This window comes from Pelobates fuscus, chromosome 3 (genome assembly GCF_036172605.1).
Source record: "Pelobates fuscus isolate aPelFus1 chromosome 3, aPelFus1.pri, whole genome shotgun sequence".
NCBI lineage: Eukaryota > Metazoa > Chordata > Amphibia > Anura > Pelobatidae > Pelobates > Pelobates fuscus.
Genome location: NC_086319.1, coordinates 6378045 through 6391963, shown reverse-complemented (window position 1 = coordinate 6391963; position 13919 = coordinate 6378045). Strand labels below are relative to the sequence as shown.

Genomic DNA, 13919 nt, shown 5'->3' with positions numbered 1-13919 from the left:
CAATGTAACACAATGTATTGTACTGGGTCACAATGTAACACAATGTATCATACTGGGTCACAATGTAACACAATGTATCATACTGGGTCACAATGCAACACAATGTATCGTACTGGGTCCCGATGTATCACAATGTATCATACTGGGTCCCGATGTAACACAATGTATCATACTGGGTCCCGATGTAACACAATGTATTGTACTGGGTCACATCAACACAATGTATCGTACTGGGTCCCGATGCAATACAATGTATCGTACTGGGTCCCGATGTAACACAATGTATCGTACTGGGTCCCGATGTAACACAATGTATCATTGTGGCTACTAAAGTAGTATATGAAGTTTTGAGCCCTGGCTGCAGTGTCTGACTTTGCCGCTGGAAGGCTGTGCCGTGCATCTACTGCCATTATTGTATCATTACTATATCATTTTCCACCACAGAGCCCAATCCAGGAGTCCAGTGATCTGATACTTATAACCTCCGCTCATGGTTTCTATGGCGAAATGGTTATTTTATCAAAAGCTAATAATTACATTTAGCATTTAGAAAAAAAATTCCAAACTCCTCAAAAAATGACTCCTTTGAATAAAATTAGAAATGTGGATCAATCTTGTCTGTAGTAATAATGAGTTATGTTTTATTAGTTTTACATGCACGCCCGGCACCTCTCCCTCTGCCGCATGTTCCCAGATCGCTTTCAGATGGAACCAAGTGCTCCCCCAAAGGTGACATTGTTTATGATGCTGGTGTGTGTATACTGGGGGCGGAGGGCAGTGTGTATACTGGGGGCGGAGGGCAGTGTGTATACTGGGGGCGGGGGACAGTGTGTATACTGGGGGCGGGGGGCAGTGTGTATACTGGGGGCGGAGGGCAGTGTGTATACTGGGGGCAGAGGGCAGTGTGTATACTGGGGGCGGAGGGCAGTGTGTATACTGTGGGCGGGGGCAGTGTGTATACTGGGGCGGAGGGCAGTGTGTATACTGGGGGCGGGGGGCAGTGTGTACACTGGGGCAGGGGGCAGTGTGTAAACTGTGGGCAGGGGGCAGTGTGTATACTGTGGGGCGAAGGGCAGTGTGTATACTGGGGGCGGGGGGCAGTGTGTATACTGGGGCGGAGGGCAGTGTGTATACTGGGGGCGGAGGGCAGTTTGTATACTAGGCGGGGGCAGTGTGTACACTGTGGGGCTGTGTATAATGGTGTGTGTATATATGGGGGGCAGTGTATATACTGTGGGGCTGTATGTATTATGGGGGACTGTGTATAGTGGTGTGTGTGTATATATGGGGGGGCAGTGTGTACACTGTTGGCGGGGGGCAGTGTGTACACTGTTGGCGGGGGCAGTGTGTATACTGTGAGGCTGTGTATAATGGTGTGTGTATATATGGGGGGCAGTGTGTACACTGGGGGGGCAGTGTGTATACTGTGAGGCTGTGTATAATGGTGTGTGTGTATATATTGGGGGCAGTGTGTATACTGTGGGGCTGTGTATAATGGTGTGTGTATATATGGGGGGCAGTGTGTACACTGGGGGTGGGGGGCAGTGTTTATACTGTGGGGCTGTGTATAATGGTGTGTGTATATATGGGGGGCAGTGTGTACACTGGGGGGGCAGTGTGTATACTGTGAGGCTGTGTATAATGGTGTGTGTATATATGGGGGGCAGTGTGTACACTGGGGGTGGGGGGCAGTGTGTATACTGTGGAGCTGTGTATAATGGTGTGTGTATATATGGGGGGCAGTGTGTACACTGGGGGTGGGGGGCAGTATGTATACTGTGGGGCTGTGTATAATGGTGTGTGTATATATGGGGGGGCAGTGTGTACACTGGGGGCGGGGGGCAGTGTGTATACTGTGGAGCTGTGTATAATGGTGTGTGTATATATGGGGGGCAGTGTGTACACTGGGGGGCAGTGTGTATACTGTGAGGCTGTGTATAATGGTGTGTGTATATATGGGGGGGCAGTGTGTACACTGGGGGGGCAGTGTGTATACTGTTGGGCTGTGTATAATGGTGTGTGTATATATGGGGGGGCAGTGTGTACACTGGGGGGGTAGTGTGTATACTGTGGGGCTGTGTATAATGGTGTGTGTATATATGGGGGGGCAGTGTGTACACTGGGGGTCAGTGTGTATACTGTGGGGCTGTGTATAATGGTGTGTGTATATATGGGGGGGCAGTGTGTACACTGGGGGGGGCAGTGTGTATACTGTGGGGCTGTGTATAATGGTGTGTGTATATATGGGGGGGCAGTGTGTACACTGGGGGCGGGGGGCAGTGTGTATACTGTGGAGCTGTGTATAATGGTGTGTGTATATATGGGGGGCAGTGTGTACACTGGGGGGCAGTGTGTATACTGTGAGGCTGTGTATAATGGTGTGTGTATATATGGGGGGGCAGTGTGTACACTGGGGGGGGCAGTGTGTATACTGTTGGGCTGTGTATAATGGTGTGTGTATATATGGGGGGGCAGTGTGTACACTGGGGGGGTAGTGTGTATACTGTGGGGCTGTGTATAATGGTGTGTGTATATATGGGGGGCAGTGTGTACACTGGGGGGGCAGTGTGTATACTGTGGGGCTGTGTATAATGGTGTGTGTATATATGGGGGGGCAGTGTGTACACTGGGGGGGGGGGGCAGTGTGTATACTGTGGGGCTGTGTATAATGGTGTGTGTATATATGGGGGGGCAGTGTGTACACTGGGGGTGGGGGGCAGTGTTTATACTGTTGGGCTGTGTATAATGGTGTATGTGGGGGGGGGGGTTGTGTGATGGAAATTAGTAGAATGTGATTAAAATCTGATAAAACTGAGAAGGAGCTGTTTGCTGTCTGCGCAGTAAATAACGCTTTATAATCTACCGATCAATGATGCCATAAAACTGCATAGATTGCCAGATGGTTCCGTCTGTTCTAGAAAGAAAGGTTTGTAATTTAGAAACAAAGAGGAATCCGTTACAATAAAATCCAAGGTGTGCGACGGTAATAGCTGTAACTCTCAATAAGGTTCCAGCTCCTAGCACCCTCAGGCAGCTTGCATAGAGAGACTGGGGGGCAGCTTGCATAGAGAGACTGGGGGTTAGCTTGCATAGAGAGACTGGGGGGCAGCTTGCATAGAGAGACTGGGGGGGCAGCTTGCATAGAGAGACTGGGGGGGTAGCTTGCATAGAGAGACTGGGGGGCAGCTTGCATAGAGAGACTGGGGGGCAGCTTGCATAGAGAGACTGGGGGGGCGGCTTGCATAGAGAGACTGGGGGGGAAGCTTGCGTAGAGAGACTGGGGGGGCAGCTTGCATAGAGAGACTGGGGGGCGGCTTGCATAGAGGGACTGGGGGGGAAGCTTGCATAGAGAGACTGGGGGGGAAGCTTGCATAGAGAGACTGGGGGGCAGCTTGCATAGAGAGACTGGGGGTTAGCTTGCATAGAGAGACTGGGGGGGCAGCTTGCATAGAGAGACTGGGGGGGCAGCTTGCATAGAGAGACTGGGGGGGCAGCTTGCATAGAGAGACTGGGGGGGGCAGCTTGCATAGAGGGACTGGGGGGCAGCTTGCATAGAGGGACTGGGGGGGAAGCTTGCATAGAGAGACTAGGGGTAGCTTTCATAGAGAGACTGGGGGGGCGGCTTGCATAGAGAGACTGGGGGGGCAGCTTGCATAGAGGGACTGGGGGGAAGCTTGCATAGAGAGACTAGGGGTAGCTTGCATAGAGAGACTGGGGGGGCGGCTTGCATAGAGAGACTGGGGGGGCAGCTTGCATAGAGAGACTGGGGGTAGCATAGACTGGGGGGGGCAGCTTGCATAGAGAGACTGGGGGGCAGCTTGCATAGAGAGACTGGGGGGCAGCTTGCATAGAGGGACTGGGGGGCAGCTTGCATAGAGAGACTAGGGGTAGCTTTCATAGAGAGACTGGGGGGGCGGCTTGCATAGAGAGACTGGGGGGGCAGCTTGCATAGAGGGACTGGGGGGGGCAGCTTGCATAGAGAGACTGGGGGGCAGCTTGCATAGAGAGACTGGGGGGCAGCTTGCATAGAGAGACTGGGGGGCAGCTTGCATAGAGGGACTGGGGGGCAGCTTGCATAGAGAGACTGGGGGGCAGCTTGCATAGAGAGACTGGGGGGCAGCTTGCATAGAGAGACTGGGGGGGCAGCTTGCATAGAGAGACTGGGGGGGCAGCTTGCATAGAGAGACTGGGGGGCAGCTTGCATAGAGATACTGGGGGCAGCTTGCATAGAGGGACTGGGGGGCAGCTTGCATTGTTGCATAGAGAGACTGGGGGGCAGCTTGCATAGAGAGACTGGGGGGCAGCTTGCATAGAGAGACTGGGGGGCAGCTTGCATAGAGAGACTGGGGGGCAGCTTGCATAGAGGGACTGGGGGGGAAGCTTGCATAGAGAGACTAGGGGTAGCTTGCATAGAGAGACTGGGGGGGGCGGCTTGCATAGAGAGACTGGGGGGGCAGCTTGCATAGAGGGACTGGGGGGGAAGCTTGCATAGAGAGACTAGGGGTAGCTTGCATAGAGAGACTGGGGGGGCGGCTTGCATAGAGAGACTGGGGGGCAGCTTGCATAGAGAGACTGGGGGGGCAGCTTGCATAGAGAGACTGGGGGGGCAGCTTGCATAGAGAGACTGGGGGGCAGCTTGCATAGAGATACTGGGGGCAGCTTGCATAGAGGGACTGGGGGGCAGCTTGCATTGTTGCATAGAGAGACTGGGGGGCAGCTTGCATAGAGAGACTGGGGGGCAGCTTGCATAGAGAGACTGGGGGGCAGCTTGCATAGAGGGACTGGGGGGGAAGCTTGCATAGAGAGACTAGGGGTAGCTTGCATAGAGAGACTGGGGGGGCGGCTTGCATAGAGAGACTGGGGGGGCAGCTTGCATAGAGGGACTGGGGGGGAAGCTTGCATAGAGAGACTAGGGGTAGCTTGCATAGAGAGACTGGGGGGGCGGCTTGCATAGAGAGACTGGGGGGGCAGCTTGCATAGAGAGACTGGGGGTAGCATAGACTGGGGGGGCAGCTTGCATAGAGAGACTGGGGGGCAGCTTGCATAGAGAGACTGGGGGGCAGCTTGCATAGAGGGACTGGGGGGCAGCTTGCATAGAGGGACTGGGGGGCAGCTTGCATAGAGGGACTAGGGGGGAAGCTTGCATAGAGAGACTGGAGGGCAGCTTGCATAGAGGGACTGGGGGGCAGCTTGCATAGAGGGACTGGGGGGAAGCTTGCATAGAGAGACTAGGGGTAGCTTGCATAGAGAGATTGGGGGGCGGCTTGCATAGAGAGACTGGGGGGGCAGCTTGCATAGAGAGACTGGGGGTAGCATAGACTGGGGGGGTAGCTTGCATAGAGAGACTGGGGGGCAGCTTGCATAGAGGGACTGGGGGCAGCTTGCATAGAGAGACTGGGGGTTAGCTTGCATAGAGAGACTGGGGGGGCAGCTTGCATAGAGAGACTGGGGGGGCAGCTTGCATAGAGAGACTGGGGGGGCAGCTTGCATAGAGAGACTGGGGGGGTAGTTTGCATAGAGAGACTGGGGGGGCAGCTTGCATAGAGAGACTGAGGGGGCGGCTCGTATAGAGAGACGGGGAGGCTTAAATAGAGTGTCATCACTGATGGCGATAATGGAGAGACTCCTGAGGGTAGGGGATAGTGTGCCGTTGGTGGTGGGCCAAGGTAGAAAGATACAAAAGGGGTAGGGGCTGCGCCCGAGGCTAATATCAGTAATCTATAATAACAAACAACCAGACCAAATGGTCTAAATGGAGATACAACAGATAGGCTTATATAAAATAGAACAGTGAAAAAAGTCCCAGGTGTACAATAAGATTGGTAAATCTCAGGAATATAAAATGGTAAATAAAAGTCACATAAAAAGTCTCTCTATAAACCAGGATGGGGGGGGGGGAGTTGGCAATCCTCAGGAGTTGATCCGTCCGGATGGTTAAAATATAGTATATGTGGAGAGAAAGGGAAAACGACAAAATAGCCGATGGTGTAATATCGTCAGGATCCAGTAAAAAATTATTAAAATGAAGGTAATACACTCACATTTAGAAGAGCTCTAGCCAGCTCTGGGGTAAAGGGCGTGTAGCGGTATGATCCCCGCTAACGGATCTAGTGGAGAGGTACGTCCGTCAATCCAGTCTGGTTGGGCAGTGCTCCAGGGTATATATAAGAAAACAGCGATAGTGCTCTCAGTATATAATGGAATAAAAATAAAGTATATAAAATTTACTTACAAGTATAGAGCAGAAGATACTGCTCTATTAACTCAGCGCTGGTGCAATAATCCCCACCTCGGATTTCTTTAGTACAAGATACAGGATAAAATAGAAAGATGCCAGGAAAATAAAAAAGTGCAAATAAAATACAATAAAAAGAGAATTGGTATAAAAATGTAATGACCAAAAAACTTTTATTGCTTAAAATACACAATTTTAAAACCATTAATGCGTTTCACCATAAAAAGGCTTTATCAAAATGGTATAGACCCTGTGTAACGGCTACCCAGTTAGTGAGAGGGTATCAGCCGTTGGAGACGTTCTTTTTCCAGGCAAGTTGCGGTGTAGTGGTAGAGTTGCCTATTCCCAGTCGCTGGATCTAAGTAAAGAGTAAGACAGGGCTCTCAAAAGAGCCAGGTGATTATGCTGCAGATCCCCTTCCAAGAACGAGACAAGGCTACGTTTTGAAGGGTCATGAAGAACTGATTTTAATGGCAGATACTCTCCTTTTATGTGATGCTGCCCATGCAAGGGAGACACCCACACAATTAACACAGTAACCAATAAAACACAAGGTACAACCCACACATCTCCTCCCCCAGATAAACCTTCAACATAATTAACAAAGATACATTTTTCCCCGAGTTTTGCATGTACCCCAAATATTTGGGGTACATTCATAAATCTGGTATCCCCTAATCTGATAGCCCTAATCTGGGGAAGCAACATATTTAAAAATCATCCCGTTCGGGTAAGGGGTTCGGGAGTTATGGCACTTTAAAGCTTTGACCGACCGCACAGGCACAATAGCCAAAAACAGTTCCATACGTTTTGGCCTTGCGGTCGGTCCTTGTTCGTGGATTAAAAAGTCCCGAAAGGCTTGCCATCCGTGGGCACCTTGATGTTTGTTAGATTCCCCATATGTTCCTTAGTCTTTCTACCGAACGGCAGCGCGTTCGGTAGTTTTGGCACAGATTTCTGGTAGTCTGGAGGTCCCAGCGGTGTTCGCCTACTTGAGTGTCCGATTTTAGTTCCAGACACTCAATGGCAAAACACCGCTGTTCGGGAGTTAAGATGGCCGCGGCCACGTGTAAAACTCCCGAAATGGCAGCCACCCAGGGACTTAAACAAAGCATTCGTGTGCTTTCAATTAAGACTGTATTCGTCAATCAGGGAGGTAAATTGCAACATAATTAGGTAGCAGGGCGGTCCGGTGTTCGGTAGTTTGCATTCGTATGAGGAATGCAGTGTCCATACCGTTTGGGTGCCACAATTGAGCGAATGTTTTAAAAGTCCCGAAATGCTTTATAGACAATCCCCACGAAAGCAGGTAAGAACCTCCAATTTGTACACAGCTTTATGTCCTTTACTGAATAAAAGATATATACTTATAATCCGAGGTCTCTGTTCCTGTGTACGTCCCCGGCTAGTTCTTAAAGGTCCGGTAATAGCGAATGTTCCCAGGCACATGGTAGGGTTTTTACTACACCCTGGAGCACTGCCTGGATTGACGGACGTACCTCTCTACTATATCCGTTAGCGGGGATCATACCGCTACATGCCCTTTACCCCAGACCTGGCTAGAGTTCTTCTAAATGTGAGTGTATTACCTTCATTTTACTACTTTTTTACTGGATCCTGACGATATTACACCATCGGCTATTTTGTAGTTTTTTCCTTTCTTTCCACATAAACTATATTTTAACCATCCGGACGGATCAACTCCTGAGGATTGCCAACTGCCCCCCCCCCCCATCCTGGTATATAGAGAGACTTTTTATGTGACTTTTATTTACCATTTTATATTCCTGAGATTTACCAATTTTATTGTACACCTGGGACTTTTTACACTGTTCTATTTTATATATATTTGTTGTATCTCCATTTAGACCATTTGGTCTGGTTGTTTGTTATTATAGATTACTGATATTAGCCTTGGGTGCCGCCCCTACCCCTTTTGTATCTTTCTATCTTGTTCTAAAGGGTCTTGAGGGATTCCCTTTTTTGGGTTGCTGCCCTTTAGTCTGTTATCTAGTGCTGACTCTTCCACCCTGTTCCTAAAGTCTGCCAAGGGTTGAGAGAGTCTGCCGATGATGGGTGAAAGAGAGAGTCTGCCGAGGGTTGAGAGAGTCTGCCGATGATGGGTGGGTGAGAGTCTGCCGATGATGGGTGAGGGAGGGAGTCTGCCGATGATGGGTGGGTGAGAGAGTCTGCCAATGATGGGTGAGAGAGAGAGTCTGCTGAGGGTTGAGAAAGTCTGCCGGTGATGGGTGAGGTAAAGGATCTGCCGATGATGGTTGAGGGAGAGAGTCTGCCGATGATGGGTGAGGGAGTCTGCCGAGGATTGAGAGAGTCTGCCGATGATGGGTGAGGGAGTCTGCCAAGGATTGAGAGAGTCTGCCGATGATGGGTGAGGGAGAGAGTCTGCCGATGATGGGTGAGGGAGAGAGTCTGCCGATGATGGATGAGGGAGTCTGCCGAGGATTGAGAGAGTCTGCCGATGATGGGTGAGGGAGTCTGCCAAGGATTGAGAGAGTCTGCCGATGATGGGTGTGTGAGAGAGTCTGCTGAGGGTTGAGAGACAGTCTGCCGATGATGGGTGAGGGAGAGAGTCTGTCGATGATGGGTGAGGGAGAGAATCTGTTGATGATCAGTGAGGGAGTCTGCCGAGGATTGAGAGAGTCTGCCGATGATGGGTGGGTGAGAGAGTCTGCTGAGGGTTGAGAGAAAGTCTGCCAATGATGGGTGAGGGAGAATGTCTGCTGATGATGGGTGAGGGAGAGAGTCTGCCAAGGGTTGAGAGAGTCTGCTGAGGGTGGGTGAGGGAGGGAGTCTGACGATGATGGGTGAGGGAGAGAGTCTGCCGATGGTGATATTTCATTATCCTTTTATTTGTTTGTTGTTAAATTAAAGATTTATTTTTTCTCTTCTCCATATGTAGACGGATGGGTTCCGCTTTCCGAGACCCTCTTCTGTCCCCCCATCACCATCAGTCTCACAACCATCCAGTCCTCATCACAGTGATGATGAAGATGAGGATGATGAAGACGATTTTGAAAGATATGATGAGGATGAAGAAGCCGAGAAGGATCGTCAGAACATAAAGTCCACATTTTCTCTCGAACAAATTTCAATCAGAAAGAAGAAAAAGCACGGAGAGAACAGGAACTAAAACGAACATTGTACATAGTATGGAGAATACACACGATACATTATGCACAGTATAGAGAGGACACATCATGGACAGTACACACAATACATTGTACACAGTAAAGAGTACACACGATACATTAAACACAGTTTGGGGAGTACACACGTTACATTGTACACAGTACAGAGAGTACACACAATACATTGTACACAGTATAGAGAGTACACACGATACATTAATCACAGTTTGGGGAGTACACACGTTACATTGTACACAGTATAGAGAGTACACACAATACATTGTACACAGTATAGAGAGTACACACGATACATTAAACACAGTTTGAGGAGTACACACGTTACATTGTACACAGTACTGAGAATACACACAATTCATTGTACACAATATGGAAAGGGTCACCCACTACACAATCAGAGCACACAAGATAACACACAGAACATTCACAGGGTGTACGACACATTGCAGTGCAAACACTAGATTTTGTACATTATGTGAAACGTGTCAATGTCTAAACATGTGCAATGGCTTTACAATACACACAGTTCACAAGACAACACACTCCAACACAACACATCCTACACACTCTGCAAAAAGAGACTCCCACAACATGAGACTCTCTCCCCCGCCTGGTGAACGGCCTGATCTATTGTGATTTTATAACAGTAGTTGAACATTCTCTGTAATAGAAAAATGATAGAGTGTTATCTAAATGTAGCCTAACAAGGTGATAAACCTGTGACAAGGTGTGATAGACAATAAAATACATTGCATATTGATGTGTCGTAGTTTGATATCTGTATAAGTCGTTCATTGATTCATTTAAATTAAACTTCAGGAAGATCTGGAGGGGACACAATCACCCCCACTGCCGGGCAGTGGAGCCAGGATTCTAAACTAAAATGGTTCCAAAATGCAGGAGAATGGTTCCAGGCATTTTAGTGGATCGAACGAAATGCAATAAAATAAAATGCGTAAACAGACCGAACACAAAATCCACAATCACAAATCGCCACCACTCCCAAACGGTTGGAAATAATTAGAAAAAACCCACAAAGCAGTGTGTGGACAAGAATGAATTAAATACCTCTGCGGGCAATATAGACACCGAGAAACATACCAGTGAACATTCTGATGATTAAACAGCTGGTCCTATGATTAAATTGCCATATTCCAATGATATTCATTACATACATTCCAATCATAGAGTTATAAAGTTTAAAAGTACATTAAATTGAATGCACACTTAGTGAAATATAAAACTCTTTCAAAAGCACAAATTTCATAGATATTGGCCCACAGCTTATCTGCCTTTCGGGGGGCAGTGAAGGCTCTTACGAATTGGGATCCTGATATCTATTTCCAATGTAGTTCAGGTTCTGATAATAAAGCAAGGTGCTTTATTAAGGTCTCACCGCTGGGATCTTGTCAGTTATCGCCGCGCCGACAACTGCGTATTGCTACATTATCAAGGCAGTCCGTTTAGACTGGAAGAAAGAAGATTTTGTCTAAGGCAAAGGAAAGGGTTTTTTACCGTAAGAACAATAAGGATGTGGAAGTCTCTTCCTGAAGAAGTGGTTTTATCAGAGTCCATACAGATGTTTAAACAGCAGTTGGATAAATACATTAAAAAAACACAATATTGAATTGTATAATTTTTAATTAGTGGGTAATAGCTTCTTTATCCCAGGAGATATCTGACTGCCATTCTGGGGTCAAGAAGGAATTTTTTTCCTAGCTTGTTGCAAATTTGGAAATGCTTCAAACTAAGTATTTTGCCGTCTTTTAGATCAACAGCAACAACATATGTGAGGAAGGCTGAACTTGATGGACGCAAGTCTCTTTTCAGCTATGTAACTATGTAACTATGTAACTATATGTTCTAAACTGCATAACCTTAGGATTTTTTTTTTTATGTAATACTGGTATGTTTCTCGGTGTGTATATTACCCGCTGGGGTATTTATTTAATCTAATTCACTCTTTTAGTGAATAACCCTGTACAATATATCCAGTGATTTCTGCAATTGGTGTAACAATATTATCATGTCAGGGGACACGTGCATTCAGGTGACATTTTATGAAATTATTGGGGACATGAAAATACACCTGCCGCCCAGGGAGCAATATTTTTTAACCATCAGGTGGGAGGATTGAAAGATAAATATTTGTGGGGAACATATAGTTTTGTTTCCAGTAAGCAGTTTATTTTGTTAACCCCTTAAGGACACATGACATGTGTGACATGTCATGATTCCCCTTTATTCCAGAAGTTTGGTCCTTAAGGGGTTAAAGTTGTAGTAGTTGCTCCCAAGGTAAAGATGAAATAAATCGTATTTCTGGGCCAGGGGTGGATTGGGTGTTTCTGTAATCCAGAAGACACTGCACAGACTTTCATCGACTGACAACAGCTATCGTCCTATTCTGCAGTTCCAATCATCAGATCTAATGATTGTAACTGCAGGGGGGCTGAATTACGTAATAATGCCTGCCATAGAGCTGTTTATGGGATGTGATAACCTTCGCCACTCCAGAAGTCCTGGACTCCATCACCCCTAATGCTCTGCCAGCACTATGGCTGTGAGTGCATTATGGGAGATGTAGTCCATATCCTACCCCTTGATTACCCCTGACACAGATCATAATGATTGTCAGTCCTGCTTCCATAGCTTACTGCTGTCAGTGCTTCCCAGCACCTGCATGAATTTGGGGAAGACATGTATGGATTTTTAATATATTTTGTATACAATGCATTAGGTTTACATCTCTCTCATTTTTGTGAGCGGTTTTCCATGGTCCTTACTGGGTCTTTGGGGACTCGTTGTCTATTAAATAACCTGTTTTATCACAGAACGATAAACCCCCAGTAAGCGCTCCAATTATCACATCGGTAGGCTGATAAAATACTGATTGCTTCTTGTGTTGGTTACAAAGTGACACGTAATCACGTTGATTATCGGGCAATGAGTGTGTACAGTGTGTCGATGTAGAAAAACACACAAACAATACAAAAATAACGAATTTTATACCCAAAAGTATCCAAAATACCTCAGAATACCTTTATTTTCAGTGTAGCATCAAAATCAAATTACGCTGTTACATTTTATTCATAATTTTGTGGCAAATCAAAGAAACCAAAGAACGGAAAGTGGACTTGGCAGAATACATTGCACAGACAGAACCAGTTTCCAAATCAGTCTTTTTATTGTAATGTTTGAACATTCCAGAACTGAGCGGAATGCGTGTCAACCAGAGGAATTAAACGAAACACGTCACATATAACACGTGTTAAAGAGAATAGAAACTAGCAGCGGCAATGTTTGCTTGGCGACTTCACCAGTTGAATAAAGTCTCTGGCAGATAGCCCTGCTGGTCGATGGTTTCATCTTCAGCTGGAAGTAAAATAAAGGCAAGATTATCAGCACATATTATCCAGTGTGTTACAGCACCCCCTACGCTAACCCCTTATTATCCAGTGTGTTACAGCACCCCCTACGCTAACCCCATATTATCCAGTGTGTTACAGCACCCCCTACGCTAACCCCATATTATCCAGTGTGCTACAGCGCCCCCTACGCTAACCCCATATTATCCAGTGTGTTACAGCACCCCCTACGCTAACCCCATATTATCCAGTGTGTTACACCGCCCCCTACGCTAACCCCATATTATCCAGTGTGTTACAGCACCCCCTACGCTAACCCCATATTACCCAGTGTGTTACAGCGCCCCCTACGCTAACCCCATATTATCCAGTGTGTTACAGCACCCCCTACGCTAACCCCATATTATCCAGTGTGTTACACCGCCCCCTACGCTAACCCCATATTATCCAGTGTGTTACAGCGCCCCCTACGCTAACCCCATATTATCCAGTGTGTTACAGCGCCCCCTACGCTAACCCCATATTATCCAGTGTGTTACAGCACCCCCTACGCTAACCCCTTATTATCCAGTGTGTTACAGCGCCCCCTACGCTAACCCCTTATTATCCAGTGTGTTACAGCGCCCCCTACGCTAACCCCATATTATCCAGTGTGTTACAGCGCCCCCTACGCTAACCCCATATTATCCAGTGTGTTACAGCACCCCCTACGCTAACCCCTTATTATCCAGTGTGTTACAGCACCCCCTACGCTAACCCCTTATTATCCAGTGTGTTACATCGCCCCCTACGCTAACCCCATATTATCCAGTGTGTTACAGCGCCCCCTACGCTAACCCCATATTATTCAGTGTGTTACAGCACCCCCTACGCTAACCCCATATTATTCAGTGTGTTACAGCGCCCCCTACGCTAACCCCATATTATCCAGTGTGTTACAGCGCCCCCACGCTAACCCCATATTATCCAGTGTGTTACAGCGCCCCCTACGCTAACCCCATATTATCCAGTGTGTTACAGCGCCCCCTACGCTAACCCCATATTATCCAGTGTGTTACAGCACCCCCTACGCTAACCCCATATTATCCACTGTGTTACAGCGCCCCCACGCTAACCCCATATTATCCAGTGTGTTACAGCGCCCCCTACGCT

The 13919-nt window shown here is 47.7% G+C and overlaps 2 protein-coding genes across 2 annotated transcripts in view; one reads left to right on the top strand and one right to left on the bottom strand.

Moving 5' to 3' along the window:
* Window positions 1-10162, top strand: part of GYS2 (glycogen synthase 2) — a 128691-nt gene extending 118529 nt beyond the window's left edge. Inside the window, exons 15-16 of the mRNA XM_063446648.1 lie at window positions 649-729; window positions 9156-10162. Coding sequence (XP_063302718.1) covers window positions 649-729; window positions 9156-9386 — 312 coding nt within the window. The 3' untranslated portion in view covers window positions 9387-10162. The remainder of the gene's footprint in view (window positions 1-648; window positions 730-9155) is intronic.
* A 2306-nt stretch (window positions 10163-12468) lies between these two features.
* The window catches only part of SPX (spexin hormone), a 61666-nt gene continuing 60215 nt past the window's right edge, over window positions 12469-13919 (bottom strand). Inside the window, exon 6 of the mRNA XM_063445036.1 lies at window positions 12469-12774. Within this exon, the coding sequence (XP_063301106.1) occupies window positions 12716-12774 (59 nt within the window). The 3' untranslated portion in view covers window positions 12469-12715. The remainder of the gene's footprint in view (window positions 12775-13919) is intronic.